The sequence below is a fragment of the Sturnira hondurensis genome, unplaced genomic scaffold (assembly GCF_014824575.4).
Source record: "Sturnira hondurensis isolate 20B ecotype Veracruz unplaced genomic scaffold, ASM1482457v3 Scaffold0010476, whole genome shotgun sequence".
Lineage (NCBI taxonomy): Eukaryota > Metazoa > Chordata > Mammalia > Chiroptera > Phyllostomidae > Sturnira > Sturnira hondurensis.
In genome coordinates, this window is record NW_028083107.1 from 410,873 (window position 1) to 425,811 (window position 14,939).

At 36.3% G+C, this 14,939-nt stretch overlaps 1 protein-coding gene across 2 annotated transcripts in view; it reads left to right on the forward strand.

Annotated features, from left to right (window-relative positions):
• GABRA3 (gamma-aminobutyric acid type A receptor subunit alpha3) overlaps positions 1-14,939 on the forward strand; it is a 386,743-nt gene that overhangs the window by 333,806 nt on the left and 37,998 nt on the right. For both annotated transcript variants that reach the window (XM_037059217.1, XM_037059218.1), the window contains one exon: positions 3,298-3,450. In XM_037059217.1, coding sequence (XP_036915112.1) covers positions 3,298-3,450 — 153 coding nt within the window. The remainder of the gene's footprint in view (positions 1-3,297; positions 3,451-14,939) is intronic.

Here is a 14,939-nt window from a genome sequence, read left to right on the forward strand (position 1 = left end):
CCACCATCTTGCTGATGTTAGTCATCTTCTTCACTTCTTTGGAAGAGACAGAATGACAGAAATTGAAGGAAAAAAGGTTATAAGAGGTGACAATAGGATAAAATATATATAGTTATTTAAAATAATGCCCTGGCTGGTGTGGCTCAGTGGATTGAGTACCAGCCTGCAAACCAAAGGGTCGCCAGTTCCACTCCTGGTCAGGACACATGCCTGGCCTGCCAGGATAGAGGCCAGGTCTCCAGTAGGGGTGCTCCAGAGGCAACCACACATTGGTGTTTCCTTCTCTTTCTCTTTCCCTCCCTGCTCTCTAAAAATAAAATAAATTATAAAAATAAAACAAATGGATAATTGATGAACTTTTACATAGTCAACTTGTTTTGCCTTTCATATCTACAGAATATAACTACTTTATGTATAATATTTACTGTGTATTATATATATTAAGTATTTAAGTTGATGAGATATAGATCAATAGATATGAGTTTAGGGGTGTGAGACTAAGATGGGGAAGGGAGAAAATTGTCCAAGCTAATAAGTGTCCTACTGTCATTTAAAATAAATCCTCAATGCCTTCTCGGTGGAGAAAGAGAGTGAAAGGAACGAAAGGGAGAGAAAGGAAAAGAAATGGACAAAGATAAGAAAGAAGTGGAGAGAGAAAAGGAGACAGTGGAGGCAATGGGGAACAAAGACACAAATAAAAAGATGAAAAAAGAAGCGGAAAGAAAAGAGAGACGATTAGTTATAATGAAGAACATATTCCATAATTTTGTTTGAAAATTGTTAGCTAAATTAAAAACAAGCCTACTTATATATTTTTTGTGTTCACATAAAGAAGATAGATTGTGAATACATGCAAAATATGTATTGTATGTTGAGCTTTGAATAGACACATGGTGCTTCCTTGACTTAGGTTCAAGGAAATAAGTGAGGTAGGAAAGTGAGAAATTGCCTCATTTGGAAGACCTGCCAAAACCAAATGTGGATGGAGGAGAAGAGGTGAAAAATAAGAATTTCTAATAAGAATGGTGGGAAAGCAGTCAGATTGCATGGATCTTTGGAGACCACATAGAAGAATTTGGCTTTTACTCTATCAGTGATGGAAGTTGAACAGAAGAGAGACCAAATCTGAGTTATGTTTTAATAGGATAATTTTGGCTAATGTGCAAAAAAAATGCATTGAAGAGAGCAAGAATAAAAACAAAACCAGTTAGAAAGCTATTATAGTACTCTAATGGCTTAGACCAGAGTGGTATTGGTGAGAAGTGGTCAAATTATGGATATACAGTATTTGAAGACAGAACTGTCAGGGTTTGCTAATTGATTGGGTACCTATGTTTGTGTGCATGTGCACACATGGAGGCATATACAAGGGAGGGAGAAAGAAATGGAAATCAATGATGATGACAAATTTTTGAAGAATTTTATTTCGGCCTGTGCCCCTGGGGGTACCATTTACTGAGGTGGGAAAAAGTATGTTGGGGGAGCCAGTTGGAGGGGGTAGGAGACGGGAGAAAAAAAGCTATGATTTGGACATCTTAGGTCAAGACACCTATTAGGTCCCCAAGTGGTGAAGTCTGATAGATAATTGAATACATAGGTCTAGAATGTTGTAGGGAGCCCTGGGCCTGTGTATCAAAGTACAACAAACTAGGTGGCTTAAAACAATGAATGTATTGCCCCCCTCATTTTTGGAGGCTAGAATTCTGAAACAAAGGTATTGGCAGGGTTGGTTGCTTTGGAAGGTTCTGAAGGATAATCTATTCTGTGCCTGTTTCTCCTAGTTTCTGAAGATTGCTGGCAACCTTTGGCATTCCATGCCTTGTGATTTATCATTCTAATCCCTGCCTATGTCATCACATATCACCTTGTATGTGTCTGTCTTTATAAGAGTATCAGTCATAATAGGTTACAGCCCATCATACTCCAGTATGACTTCATCTTAACTAATTATATCCACAACAATCCTATTTCTGAAAAAGGTCACATTCTGAGGTATTAAAGGTTAGGACTTTGCCATACCCTTTCCAGGAAACACAATTCAACCCATAACAAGTAGGAAGCTCAGTTGAAAGGTATACATTGGGGAGTTATCAGAGTTTAAGGTGTTATCTAAAGACACAGACTGAAAAGGTAAAGGCAGTGAATGAAATAGAAAATACTACCAGAATGAGTCCTGACATACTCAAGTGTTCAGAAATTCAAAGAAACCAGCAATGAAGATTGGAGAGGTAATGAGATAGGAGGGAAACCAGAAGAACATCATGGTCTAGAAATTCAGTGAAGACAGTCATTCCAGGAAGATGGAGTGCTCAACTGTGTAGAATGCTTCTGACAAATCCAAGAAGAGTGATTAACTATTGGATTTAACAATAAGGGGTAATTATTCCCTTTCTTACAGGGTTGTTGGGAGGCTATAAATGAAATACTTCAAGGACACTCAAAGTTGTTTGGCACATAGTAAAATCTTAATAAGTTTTCACTCTTATTTTGGAGTGAGCTTATGTAGGCCAGCCTATATTCTGCTGTGAGAACTTTTTGGTTGTGACCCAAATAAATCCATTTGAATCCATTTGAATAGTGGTTAGAAAGCATAAACTGTGGAGTCAATACATTTTTCTTTTAATTCAGGCTCCACTACTTACCAACTGGGTAACCTCAGTCTCTCTTTGCTTCAGTTCATTAACCCATCAAGTGCGGATAACAATAGTACCTACCTCATAGAGTTGTTATTAAGATTGAATATTTTAAAGATATAAAAATTCTAGAAGACTTCAGCCCTGGCTGGTGTAGCTCAGTGGATTGAGTGTGGGCCTGTGAACCACGGATCGTGGTTTGATTCCCAGTCAGGGCACATGCCTGGGTTGCAGGCCAGTTCCCAGCAGGGGACACACAAGAGGCAACTATACATTAATATTTCTCTCCTTCTTTCCTTCTCTTCCCCTCTAAAGATAAATAAATAAAGTCTTTTTAAAAATTCTAGAAGACTTTTAATAATATAGCAAATGCTGTAGAAGAGATGATTTCTTATTAAATTTATTTAAATGAGCATGCTAATTTATTTGAATAACTTTATATAAAAATCACTCTGAGCAAGCTCTGTTGGTACACTGTTAGCATATATTTTCACCAAAAAAAGTCCCTCACTACTTCATGAGATTTGGTTTTGTGGACTTGGGAGATGCCAAGATGTCTTGTTTTGAATACAAGGTTAAGGAGCTTTGTGAACTGAATTGGAGCCCACCTTGATCCAACAATATTTGTTCAGCTACATACTACCTAATGTTAATCTCTCTCCAGGAGAATATGTCGTCATGACAACCCACTTTCATCTCAAGCGAAAAATTGGCTACTTTGTGATCCAGACCTACTTACCATGTATCATGACTGTCATTCTGTCACAAGTGTCTTTCTGGCTCAACAGAGAGTCTGTTCCTGCCCGCACTGTCTTTGGTGAGTGTTGTTTTATGGAGAATGAGGGGGAGAAATTTCCAAAGTCTTACTGATGGGCACTCAGAGTAGGTGTGAGGGAGGTAGAAGAACCACTACCAGAGATAATGGGAGAAACACCTGAGCCCAGTATCATTATCATTGGATCCTGGTATTTCAAGCAATTGAATTCTTAACAATAAAGTGGGAATAAGAAGGGTGTTGGAGTAATAAGGTTACTGAAATGCTTCTGTCTCAGTGAGGTTTGCTCCAGGAGCTGAGGAAGATTGGAGAGTTCAGTAAGAAAGAGAAAATTAGTGGGCAGAGCACAAGGAGGTAAAGGGTGGGAAACTAAGCTGACAATAGATAGGAGGATTTGGGGCATTTTTATAACCCATATTTCTGTATTCATATCTAACTTTGTTGCTTCTCCTCTAGCCGTTTTGAAACTGTAGATGATCTAATATTTAGTAAAGGCTACACAGCGTTTAAAGAGTTTTTCAATAGTACCTACAATTGGAAAAATTTTCTTAAGTGTGAATTTACTGATGTCTGGGGAGATACTTGCAAACCGTTAGTCCTTTTCCCTGGGAAACTTACAGCATATAAAACATTTTCTGTCTATTTTTCTGAGTATAAGATTTTTTTAGGAGATAAATATCAATTAACTCTTTTAGCTTACTAACTGCCCTCCATGGCATGGTGGCTATGAGTCATATACTTGAATTTGCTGCATACCCACATAGAAATCAAATATTTCCTACTGATATTCTGAAGCAATATTGTGCAGATAAATAGTAAATGATATTTTGGAAATAAGCAGTCTTTTAGGTCAGGTAGAGGAGGAAATAGCAGTTGAGAGAGAGAAAATAGCTTATAAAATGGGAAAAAGAAAAATAAAGTAGCATATATTATCATGGAAGTTAAGAGAGGAACAGTGTTTCAAGAAGCAGGTAATAAACTGGGGTGAATTCTAATGTATGTTTAGGTAAGATGCAGACAGAAACTGTCTCCTGGGTATGGTGATATGCTTGGTTTTAGGATTTTGAAAAGGACAGTTCTAGAGAAGTAGAGGCAGAAGAATCTATATAGGAGTAGATTAAAATGCCCACTTTTGAAAATATAACAAACTAGATACCCTGAAAAATCTTTCTTTATAAAATCCTAGAAAAGCTAGTTAAAACAAAACACTTTTTAAAATATACGAGCTCATAAAAAAAAAAAACTAGAGAAAACATTCAGGGACCCATTTAGTATAAGGAAATGAAGACTGGAGTGTTAATCACATGAGCTGATACTATTGTAGCAGAAAAAAGAGTGGATGGACTACTAGTTTTGGTAAATAAGAGTTTGAGTTTCAAGGTTTCAAAAGAAAAGCTCTGAGCCTGAGTGAAGTTAAGGGATATAATTAGGACTGTGGTAGGATGATTAATGATCCACAAAGACAGCCATGTCCTAATCTCTGGAATTTCTGAGTGTTTCCTTATGTAACAAAAGAGACTGCAGATGTGAACTAAATGAAGGATCTTGAGATGGGGAAATTATTCTGGATTATCTGGATGGCCCCTAAATGAAATCATAAGTATTTCATTCAAGAAATCATAGGTATAAGAGTGAGGCAGAGTGGTACTTGACTACCAAGCAGAAGGCAATAAGATGAAGGAAACAGGAGAGATTTGAAGATGCTATGCTGCTGGCTTTGAAAGAGGGGGAGGGGGCTCATGAGCCAAGTAGTGAAGACTTAGAAACAGGAAAAAGCAACAGATTATCCCTCTAGACCCTCCAGAAGGAATGAAATCCTGTTGACACTTCCAACTTTAACCCAGTAAAACTGACTTCTGACTTCTGATATACAGAACTGTAAGACCACTAAACCACTAAATTTAAATTTAAACTAAATTTGTGGTAATTAGTTAACAGCAGCCATAAGAAACAAATACAAGAATTTGTCCCATAAATCTAATACAATGGAAGTGTTATGCCCTCAATACCAAAGAGCACTAGAAAAATACAGTAATCAGTGCAAGGAGGGAAAAAGCAAGCATATCTGTTTTGGTATGGGCTCTGTAAAATGTAGAATTTCTTAAGAATTTATTTTTTCATTCAAACATGGCCTCATGTGAGTTTAGAGTTCATATTTACACTGACTATATTGATGTGAACCTCCAAGATAAAACATTAATTTAAAAAGTCATTGTAGAATTTTTATGGCCTTTAATAAAGAGCCAAGAATAGCCAATATATTCCTACAGAAGAACAGAGTAGAAGGACTTGCCCTGCAAAATGTCAAAAATTGTTTTAAAACTATAGTAGTTAAGGAAATGTGTTACTGGCACAAGGTAAGAGAAAAAATAAATAAATGAAATATCATAGAGAGAGTAAAAGTAGATTCATGTATATGAAAACTTAATTTATGACAGAGATGGCATTGCAGAGAATTAATTTGAGATTGATCATGGTGTTAAATATAAAAGCTAAAAATATAATGCTCTTAGAACTAAACATAAGATAATATCTTTGCAACCTTTGGAAGGCAAAAATTCCTTAGTGCACAAGAAAGCAATAATAGTGAAGAAAAAAGAATAAGTTGGACTCCATCAACATTAAAAATGTTGACTCGTTCTTAATGCATAACATTAAGAAAATGAAAAGGCAAACCATAAACTGGAAGAATATATTTTATATATGCAGATCTGACAAAGCATCTATTCCACAAATGTAAAGAGCTTCTTCAATTAAATAATAAAATACAAAGAATCCAGTTTTAAAAATTGGAAAAAGACACTTCATCAATAAAATGTGTAAATGCATACAAGCATATGAAAATATACTTGCCATTTTATATGGGAAATGGAAAACCACATGGATATATCACTTTATAAATACTGAGTAGCTAAAATTAAAAACACTAACAATTCCAAATATTTGTGAGTTTGAGAAGTAATTAAAACTCTCACACTGTTGGTGAGGATGTAAACTACATAAGAAAAACAGTTTGGCTGCTTCTTATAAAGTAAAGAATATATTTATCCTAAAATATAGGTATTTCACTCCTAGGTATATACCCTAATGAAATGAAAATGTATATCCATAAAATGTTTATACAAGAATGTTCATAACAGCTTTATCTATAACAGTTCCAAACCAGAAAACATCCAAGTGAACATCTACCAGTGAATGGGTAAATATATTGTGGGATATCCATCCAGTGTATTAATGACCATTGATTCACGTAACATTATAGATGAATCTGAAAACTATGTCAAACTAAGAAGTCAGACACTAAATAGTATTACAAAATATATAGTTTTATTTATATGAAGTTCTCAAACAGGCAAAATTAAGGTATAGTGTTAGAGACCAAAGCAGTGCTTTTTTTTCTGGGGTAGTGGGTTGACTGAAAATGGGCATAAGGGAATTTGCTGGTGTGGTATGCTATTTTATATCTTATTGGCGTAGTAATTACACAATTGTGTATATTTCCCCAAATACTTTGAAATGCACAAACTATGTTTATTGTATATAAATTATAACCCAATTTTAAAATACATGTGTACAGGGACTACAGATATTTGAGATACTTAAACTTTCAAATAGCTATGATGAATATGTTCAACCAGATGAAACAACATAAGGATTCCATCATATAAATGGTGTGTGGCAAGTGAGCATGAATGAGAGAGCAAGCACATTGGAAATCCTAACACTGGAAACAAAACTCAGTGGTTTAGATACTGTTGAAGAAAATATCTACATTGAGACCCAGAAAGTAAAAAATGTATAAAATACATAAAATAAATAATATGTGATTTATTGAGAAGGTCTAACATAGAGTCATTGGAATCCTCAAAAAAAAAAAAAAAGAGCCATGAGAGAACAGTACAGAAGGAATTTTCAAAGAGATAATGACTGAATGCTCTCCAAGCCTGATGAAGGACATAAAGGCACAATTACAAGAAGTCCTATGGAAATGAGGAGGATAAGTTTTAAAAACATACAAGTAGAGCCACAGCATAGTAAAATTTATAAAAACAAAAACCAAAGAGAAAAAACTTAAAGGTTAACCTGGAAAATAATGTACATTTCCATTAAAGGTATATAGTAAATACAGTATCAGCTGACTTCAACAGAAACAATAAAGACATTTTCAGAGAAAAAAAATGAAACATGAAAAATTCATTATCATCAAATCCTCACTAAAGGGACATCTTCAAACAAAAATCTTCAATCAAAAACAAATTATCCCAGAAAGAAGGCTTAAGATACATTTCAAAAGAATGAAAATAGCAGCCCGCCCTGATGGTCCATCACTACACTGTGGTTTCTCTATATTCATTGCCTTACCTTTCTGGAAGCTCAAATTTTGAGATCAGGTTGTGGGCTGCATTGTTTTCTCCTGAGGACCCCTTTTTTTAAAAGATTTTATTTATTTATCTTTAGAGGGGAAGGGAAGGAAAGAGGGAGAGAAATATCAATGTATGGTTGCTTCTCGTGTGTCCCCTGCTGGGAACTGGCCTACAACAAAGGAATCAAACTGTGGTTGATTGGTCTGCAGGCCCACGCTCAGTCCACTGAGCTACACCAGCCAGGGCCCTGAGGGCCCTTTTCTTGTCTAGCAGTTCTGGAAGCTTGAATTTTGGGATCAGGTTGTGGGGTGGATTTTTTTTCTTCCTAGAACCATTTTCTTGCCCTGTAGTGGCCAGATTAAATATGTAGGAGAAGAGGAAGATGGCAGCAAGATAGGTGGGAGGAGAGTTGACTTCTCCCTGTGCATGGGTGAAACACCTAGCCGATCTTTTGAGGAAAAGAATGAACATCCAATGGTATCCCAGCATATATGAAGAGTGCAGACCAAAAATTGTAGAGGACATTGAAAAATCAGATGAGTAGGTGGGAAGTGTGAACACCAGTATACCAGCTGTAAGAGGAAGCTCACCAACAAAGGATCCACCAACAGATAACAAAGGAAGACCCTGGCTGGTGGGTCTCAGTGGATTGAGCACGGGCCTGTGAACAAGACGATTGTGGTTCGATTCCCAGTCAGGGCACATGCCTGGGTTGCAGGCCAGTTCTGGGCAGGGGACACACCAGAGGCAACCATACATTGATATTTCTCTCTCCTTCCTTTCCCCTCTAAAAATAAATTAATAAAATCTTAAAAAAATAAATAAAATCTTAAAAAAAAAGCAGATAAAAAAGGAAGAAGGTGAAGGAGGAAGTGGAAGCCACACTAACCCCAAACCAGGACCAATATGGAAATACAACTAAATGATAAAGAAATTATCCAGAACAAACAACTAAACAAGAGCAAGACAGAACCCTTGAAAACTCATGCACACAGAAGAACCAGCTTCAACACAACCTGTCCACACTTGCACAACAGAATACAAGATGTGGTGGACAGAATGACCCTCAGTTAATCAGATGGAGAGAAGGACCCACCAAAGAAAGACTCAACAACAATAAAAACCCAAAGACATCCAGAGAGCCAACATAAGTGACAGCCCAAGACCAGCGAGCTCAGGAGATCCAGGAGACTGCACCACTTAATCTCACAGGTCTTCTACCATAGAAGTTTACACCATAAAGCCAAGGAATCAGAACAGAGTAATTTAAGAAGCAGAGGCTAACAAGAAGAGTCTCACAAACAATGGGAAGACAAAGAAACAATCCTCAAATGAAAGGAAAGGAGGAAACCTCAGAAAGAATGCTAAATGAAACAGAAGCAAGTCAACTATCAGATATTGAGCTCAAAGCAATGGTTATCAGGAAGCACCATGAGCTCACAGAGAATTACCAAAAAGTATTCTGGAAACTACAATGAACCCACTGTAAACTATATCAACATGAAAAAGAAAATAGAAACTATCAACAAGGGCAAAGAGGAAAGGAAGAATACAATGTCTGAACTGAAAGATACAGTAGAAGTAATCAAAAGCAAGCTCAATGAAGCAGAGGATAAAATCAGCAAGGTGGAGAACAAGGTAGAAAAACCACCCAGAAAGAGCAAGAAAAGGAAAAGAGGCTCAGAAAGAATGAAGAGGGATTAAGGAAAATGCACGACAACATGACACACAATAAGGTCTGTATAATAGAAATACCAGAAGAAAGAAGAAGAGCAAAGGATAGAAAACCCGTTTGAAAAAGTAATGATGGAAAACTTCCCTAATTTGATGAGAGAAAAAGTCACACAAATCCAGGAAACACAGAGTCCCAATCAAGAGGAATCCAAAGACTCCCACTTCAAGACACATCATCATTCAACTGAGAAAACTCCAAGACAAAACCAGAATCTTAAAGGCAGCAAGGTAAAAACAGCAAGTAAAATACAAGGGAGCCCGATAAGGCTAGCAGCTGACTTCTCAATGGAAATACTTCAAGCCAGAAGGGAATGGCAAGGTATATTCCAAATAGTGAGAACCAGAAGCCCGAAACCAAGACTACTTTATCCATCAAGGCTTTCAATTAAAATGGAATGACAAATAAGTAGCTTCCCAGACAAAAGAAGTCTCAAAGACTATACCTCCTCCAAACCAGCTCTGCACGAGATGCTAAAGGATCTGCTTTAAGAATAGGAAGAAAAAAAGTGAGACAGAGAAAGGAATACAGGTACAAACAAATGCCAATGAGGAAGTACCTATCAATCTTAACCTTAAATGTAAATGAATTAAATGTGCCAATCAAAAGACATAGAATAGCTGAATGGATAAGAAATCATGACCCACACATATGCTGCCTAGAAGAAACCTACCTCAGGGCAAAAGACTTACACAAACAAAGTAAAGAGCTGGAAACAAATATTCAAAACAAATGGACAGGAAAAAAAACCTGGGATAGCAATACTCATATCAGACAAAATAAACTTCAAAAAACAAGAGCCATAAAAAGAGACCCAGAATGTCACTTCATAATACTCAATGGAAGAATCCATCAAGAAGTCATAAACATAGTAAATACATATTCATTCAACATAGGAGCACCCAAATTCATAAAGAAAATCTTGGAAGACTTCAAAAAAGATACTGACAGCAACACAATTACAGTAGGGAATATTAACACCCCACTGTCAAAAGTGGATAGATCTTTCAAACAAAATATCAACAAAGATATTGTGGCATTGAACAATGCCCTAGATCAAATGAACATAACTGATATATAGAGAGCCTTTCATCCAAGAAAATACATTCTTTCAATTTTCAAATGCACATGGAACATTTTCAAATGTAGAGCACATAATAGGAGACAAAACAGGCCTCAACAAATTCAAGAAAATTGAAGTCACATCAAGCATTTTCTCTGACCACAAGGGACTGAAACTAGAAACCAACCCCAAGGAAAAAGAAAGTGCAAACACTCAAGGTCATGGAGATTGAATAGCATGCTATTAAACAATGAATGGGGAAACAATAAGATTGGGGAGGAAATAAAAAAGTTTCTGCAAACAAATGAAAATGAACTCACAACAACCCAAAACTTATAGGACACAGCAAAGGCAGTCCTGAGACTGAAGTTAATAGAAATACAGGCTTACCTAAAAAAGATAGAAACATTTCAAATAAACAATCTAACTTTATGCATACCAGAACTCAAGGAACAACAACAAAGACAGCCCAGAGCAAGTAGAAGGAAGGAAATAACCAAGATCAGAGCAGAATTAAATGACATAGAGACTAAAAGCACAATTCTAAGGATCAAAGAATGCAGGAGCTGTTTCTTTGAAAAGATAAACAAAATTGAAAAGGCCTTAAGGAGACTCATGAAGAAAAAACAAGAGAGGACCCCAAAACACAATCAGAAATGAAAGAGGAGAAATTGCAATTGATACCACAGAAATACAAAGAATTGTAAGCAATTACTGTGAAGAACTATATGGCAAGAAATTTGAAAACCTGTGTGAAATGGAAAACTTTATAGAAAAATATAATATTCCAAAACTGATGAAGAAGCAGAAAGCCTGAACACACCAAGAACAGCTGATGAAACTGAATCAGTAATCAAAAAGCTTCCAACACAGAAAAACCCTTGACCAGATGGTTTTACAGAATTTTATAAAGCATTTAAGGAAGACCTAACCCCCATCCTTTACTGATTATTCCAAAAAATTCAAGAGGGTGGAGCACGCCTAAAGTTTTTTTTATGAAGCCAGCATCATCCTAATTCTAAAACCCGATAAAGGCATAACAAAGAAAAAAACCTTAGGCCAATATCACTGATGCTAAAATCCTCAACAAAATATTGGCAAAATGCATCCAGCAATACATTAAAAGGATCATACGCCATGATAAAATCAGACTCATCTCCAGGATGAAAGGATGGTACAATATTCACAAAAAAAATAGAGGTAATACATCACATAAACAAAATGAAAGACAAAAATCACATTATCATATGAATAGATGTGGAAAAAGCTTTTGATAAGGTACAACAACAATTTAAGATTAAAACACTTAGTGCCCTGGCTGGTGTAGCTCAGCGGATCGAGGGCCTGTGAATTAAAGGATTGTGGTTCCATTCCCAGTCAGGGCACATGTCTGGGTTGCAGGCCAGTTCCCAGCAGGGGATGGACGAGAGGCAACCACACATTGATATTTGTCTCCCTCTCTCCTTCTTTTCCCCTTCAAAGACAAATAAATAAAATCTTAAAAAAACACTTAGCAAAGTTGGAATAGAGGGAGCATTCTTCAACATAATAAAGGCCATATATGAGAGACCTACAGCCATCATCATACTTAATTGGAAAAAACATAGAGCTTTCCTACTAAGATCAAGAAGAAGACAAGGATGTCTGCTTTCACAACTCCTATGGAGTATAATATTGGAAGTCCCACTCACAGCAATGAGACAAGAAAAAAAAATAAAGGGCATCCAAATTGGAAAGGAGGAAATAAAACTGTCATTGTTTGCAGAGGACATAATAGTAGACTTAGAAAATTATATAGAATTCACCAAAAACCTACTCAGCCTAACAAACACATTTAGCAAAACAGGAAGATACAAAGTCAATGCTCAAAAATCAAAGGCATTTTTGTACATCAGAAATGAAATATCAGAAACAAAAATCAGGAAAATTTTCCATCTACTGTAGCAACAACAACAACAACAAAAATACAGTACCTAGAAATAAACCTAACCAAGGAGGTAGAAGGCCTGTACCCAGAAAACTATACAACACTGAAGAAAAAAAGAAATTAAGGAAGACACAGACAAATGGGAGCATATACCATGTTCAGAGATTGGAAGAATTAACATCATCAAAATGTTCATACTACACTAAATGATTTATAAATTCAATGCAATCCCTATTAAAGTACCAGTGATATATTTCACAGATAGAGAACAAACAGTTCAGAAATTTATATGGAACCATAAACGACCCCGAATACCTGAAGCAATTTTGAGAAAGAAGAACAAAGTAGGAGGAATCAAAATACCTGATACCAAACTGTATTACAAGGCCACTGTAATCAAAACAACCTGGCACTGCCATAAGAACAGACACAAGGACCAATGGAACAGAGTAGAGAGCCCAGAAATAAAATCAAGTCTCTGTGGTCAATTAATATTTGACAAAGGGGAAAGCAACAGAAAATGGAGTAAAAATAGACTCTTCAACAAATGCTGTTGGGCAATCTGGACAGCTACATGCAAAAAAAGGAAACTCGATCACCAACTTACACCATACACAAAAATAAATTCAAGGTGGATAAAAGATTTAAATATAAGTCGTGACACCACTAAAGTCCTAGAGGAGAACATAGGCAGAAAATCTCAGACATTCCATGCAGCCACATCTTCACTGATATGTCCCCTAAAGCAAGGGACATAAAGGAATGAATAAACAAATGGGACCTCATCAAATTGTAAAGCTACTGCATGGCTCAATTAAACTGCATTAAAATGAAAAGAGAACCAACTATATGGGAAAGCATATTGGCTAATGATATCTTGGACAATGCTTTGATCTCCAAAATATAGAAGGAACTCGCATGACTCCACTCTAGGAAGACAAAAAAAAATAATAAAATGGTGAAAAGACTTAAATAGAGACTTCTTCAAGGAAGATATAACAGGGCCCAGAGACATATAAAAAATGCTCAGCATCACTAGCCATCAGAGAGGTGCAAATTAAAATCACAATGAGAAAACACTTCACACTAGTCAAGATGACCCTCATAAACAAATCAACATGCAAGTGCTGGTGAGGGTGTGGAGAAAAGGGAACCCTAGGGCACTGTTGGTGTGAATGCAGACTGGTGAGGCCACTGTGGAAAACAGTATGAAATTTTCTCAGAAAACTAAAAATGGAACTACCTTTTGACCCAGCAATTCTACTGCTGGGATTATATACTAAGAATCTTGAAACACCAATTTAAAAAAGAACCTATGCAACCCAATGTTCATTACAGCACAATTTACAATAGCCAAGCTCTAGAAGCAACCTAAGTGTTCATCGGTAAATTAGTGGATCAAAAACTAGGTCACACAGGAATCTAAACAACAAAACTAACAAGCAAGTAAAATGTAACCAAAGACACTGAAATACAGAACGTGCTGACAGGGTCCAGAGGGGAGAAGGGAAGAGAATCACAGGGGAAAAGAGGAAGGACTCACATGAACAAGTATAAAGGACACATGTACAATAACTAAGGTGGGGGGCGGAGATGGGAGGGAGGCGGGGAGCACTGGGGGGCAGGGCTGGGAATACAAGAAAGAAAACTGTACTTGAACAAGAGGTAAATAAAAAAATACTACGTTACATTTACACAATGGGATATTATGCAGCATAGAAAAATAAGGAGCTCCTACCCTTTGCAACACCATGCATGGAAATAGAAAGCATAAGCTAAGTGAAATAAGCCAGGCGGTGAGGAACAAATACCATATGATCTCACCTTTAAGTGGAACAAAATCAACAAAAGAAAAAAGCAAACACAATATACCCAGAGACATTGAAATTGAGAACAATCTAACACTAGCCAGAGAGGAGGGGGGAGGGGACAATGGGGGGAAGAATTTTCAAGAACTACTATTAAGGACACATGGACAAAACCAAAGTGGATGGAAGAAGAAAGGGAGGGAGGTGGTTGTGGCTGGGGTGGGAAGAGTGGTAGGGAGTGAATGCAGAGAACTGTAATTGAACAACAATAAGATAATTTAAAAAATAAATAAAGTTAGTTCAAAAATAATTATAATAATAAATATATGGGTAATGCTAAGTGACTATTAAATGCATTAAATAATAAGTGTCTTAGGGAGTATACAATATATTTGGAATAAAAGATTAGACCATAATGCAATCTAAGTAATTTGAGATGGGGGTACATGGAGATAAAATCTTCTAAGGATTTTCATTGTCAAGAAGATGTGTAAAATTATGAATCAATATTTAATTTTCAAAAGTCAAAGATGCATCATAACCCAAACTCTCATATATCTGATGGGAATGTTAAACAATAATTTGACAGTTTCATATAAAGCTAAGCATTCTATTTTTACTATGTAATCATGCATTT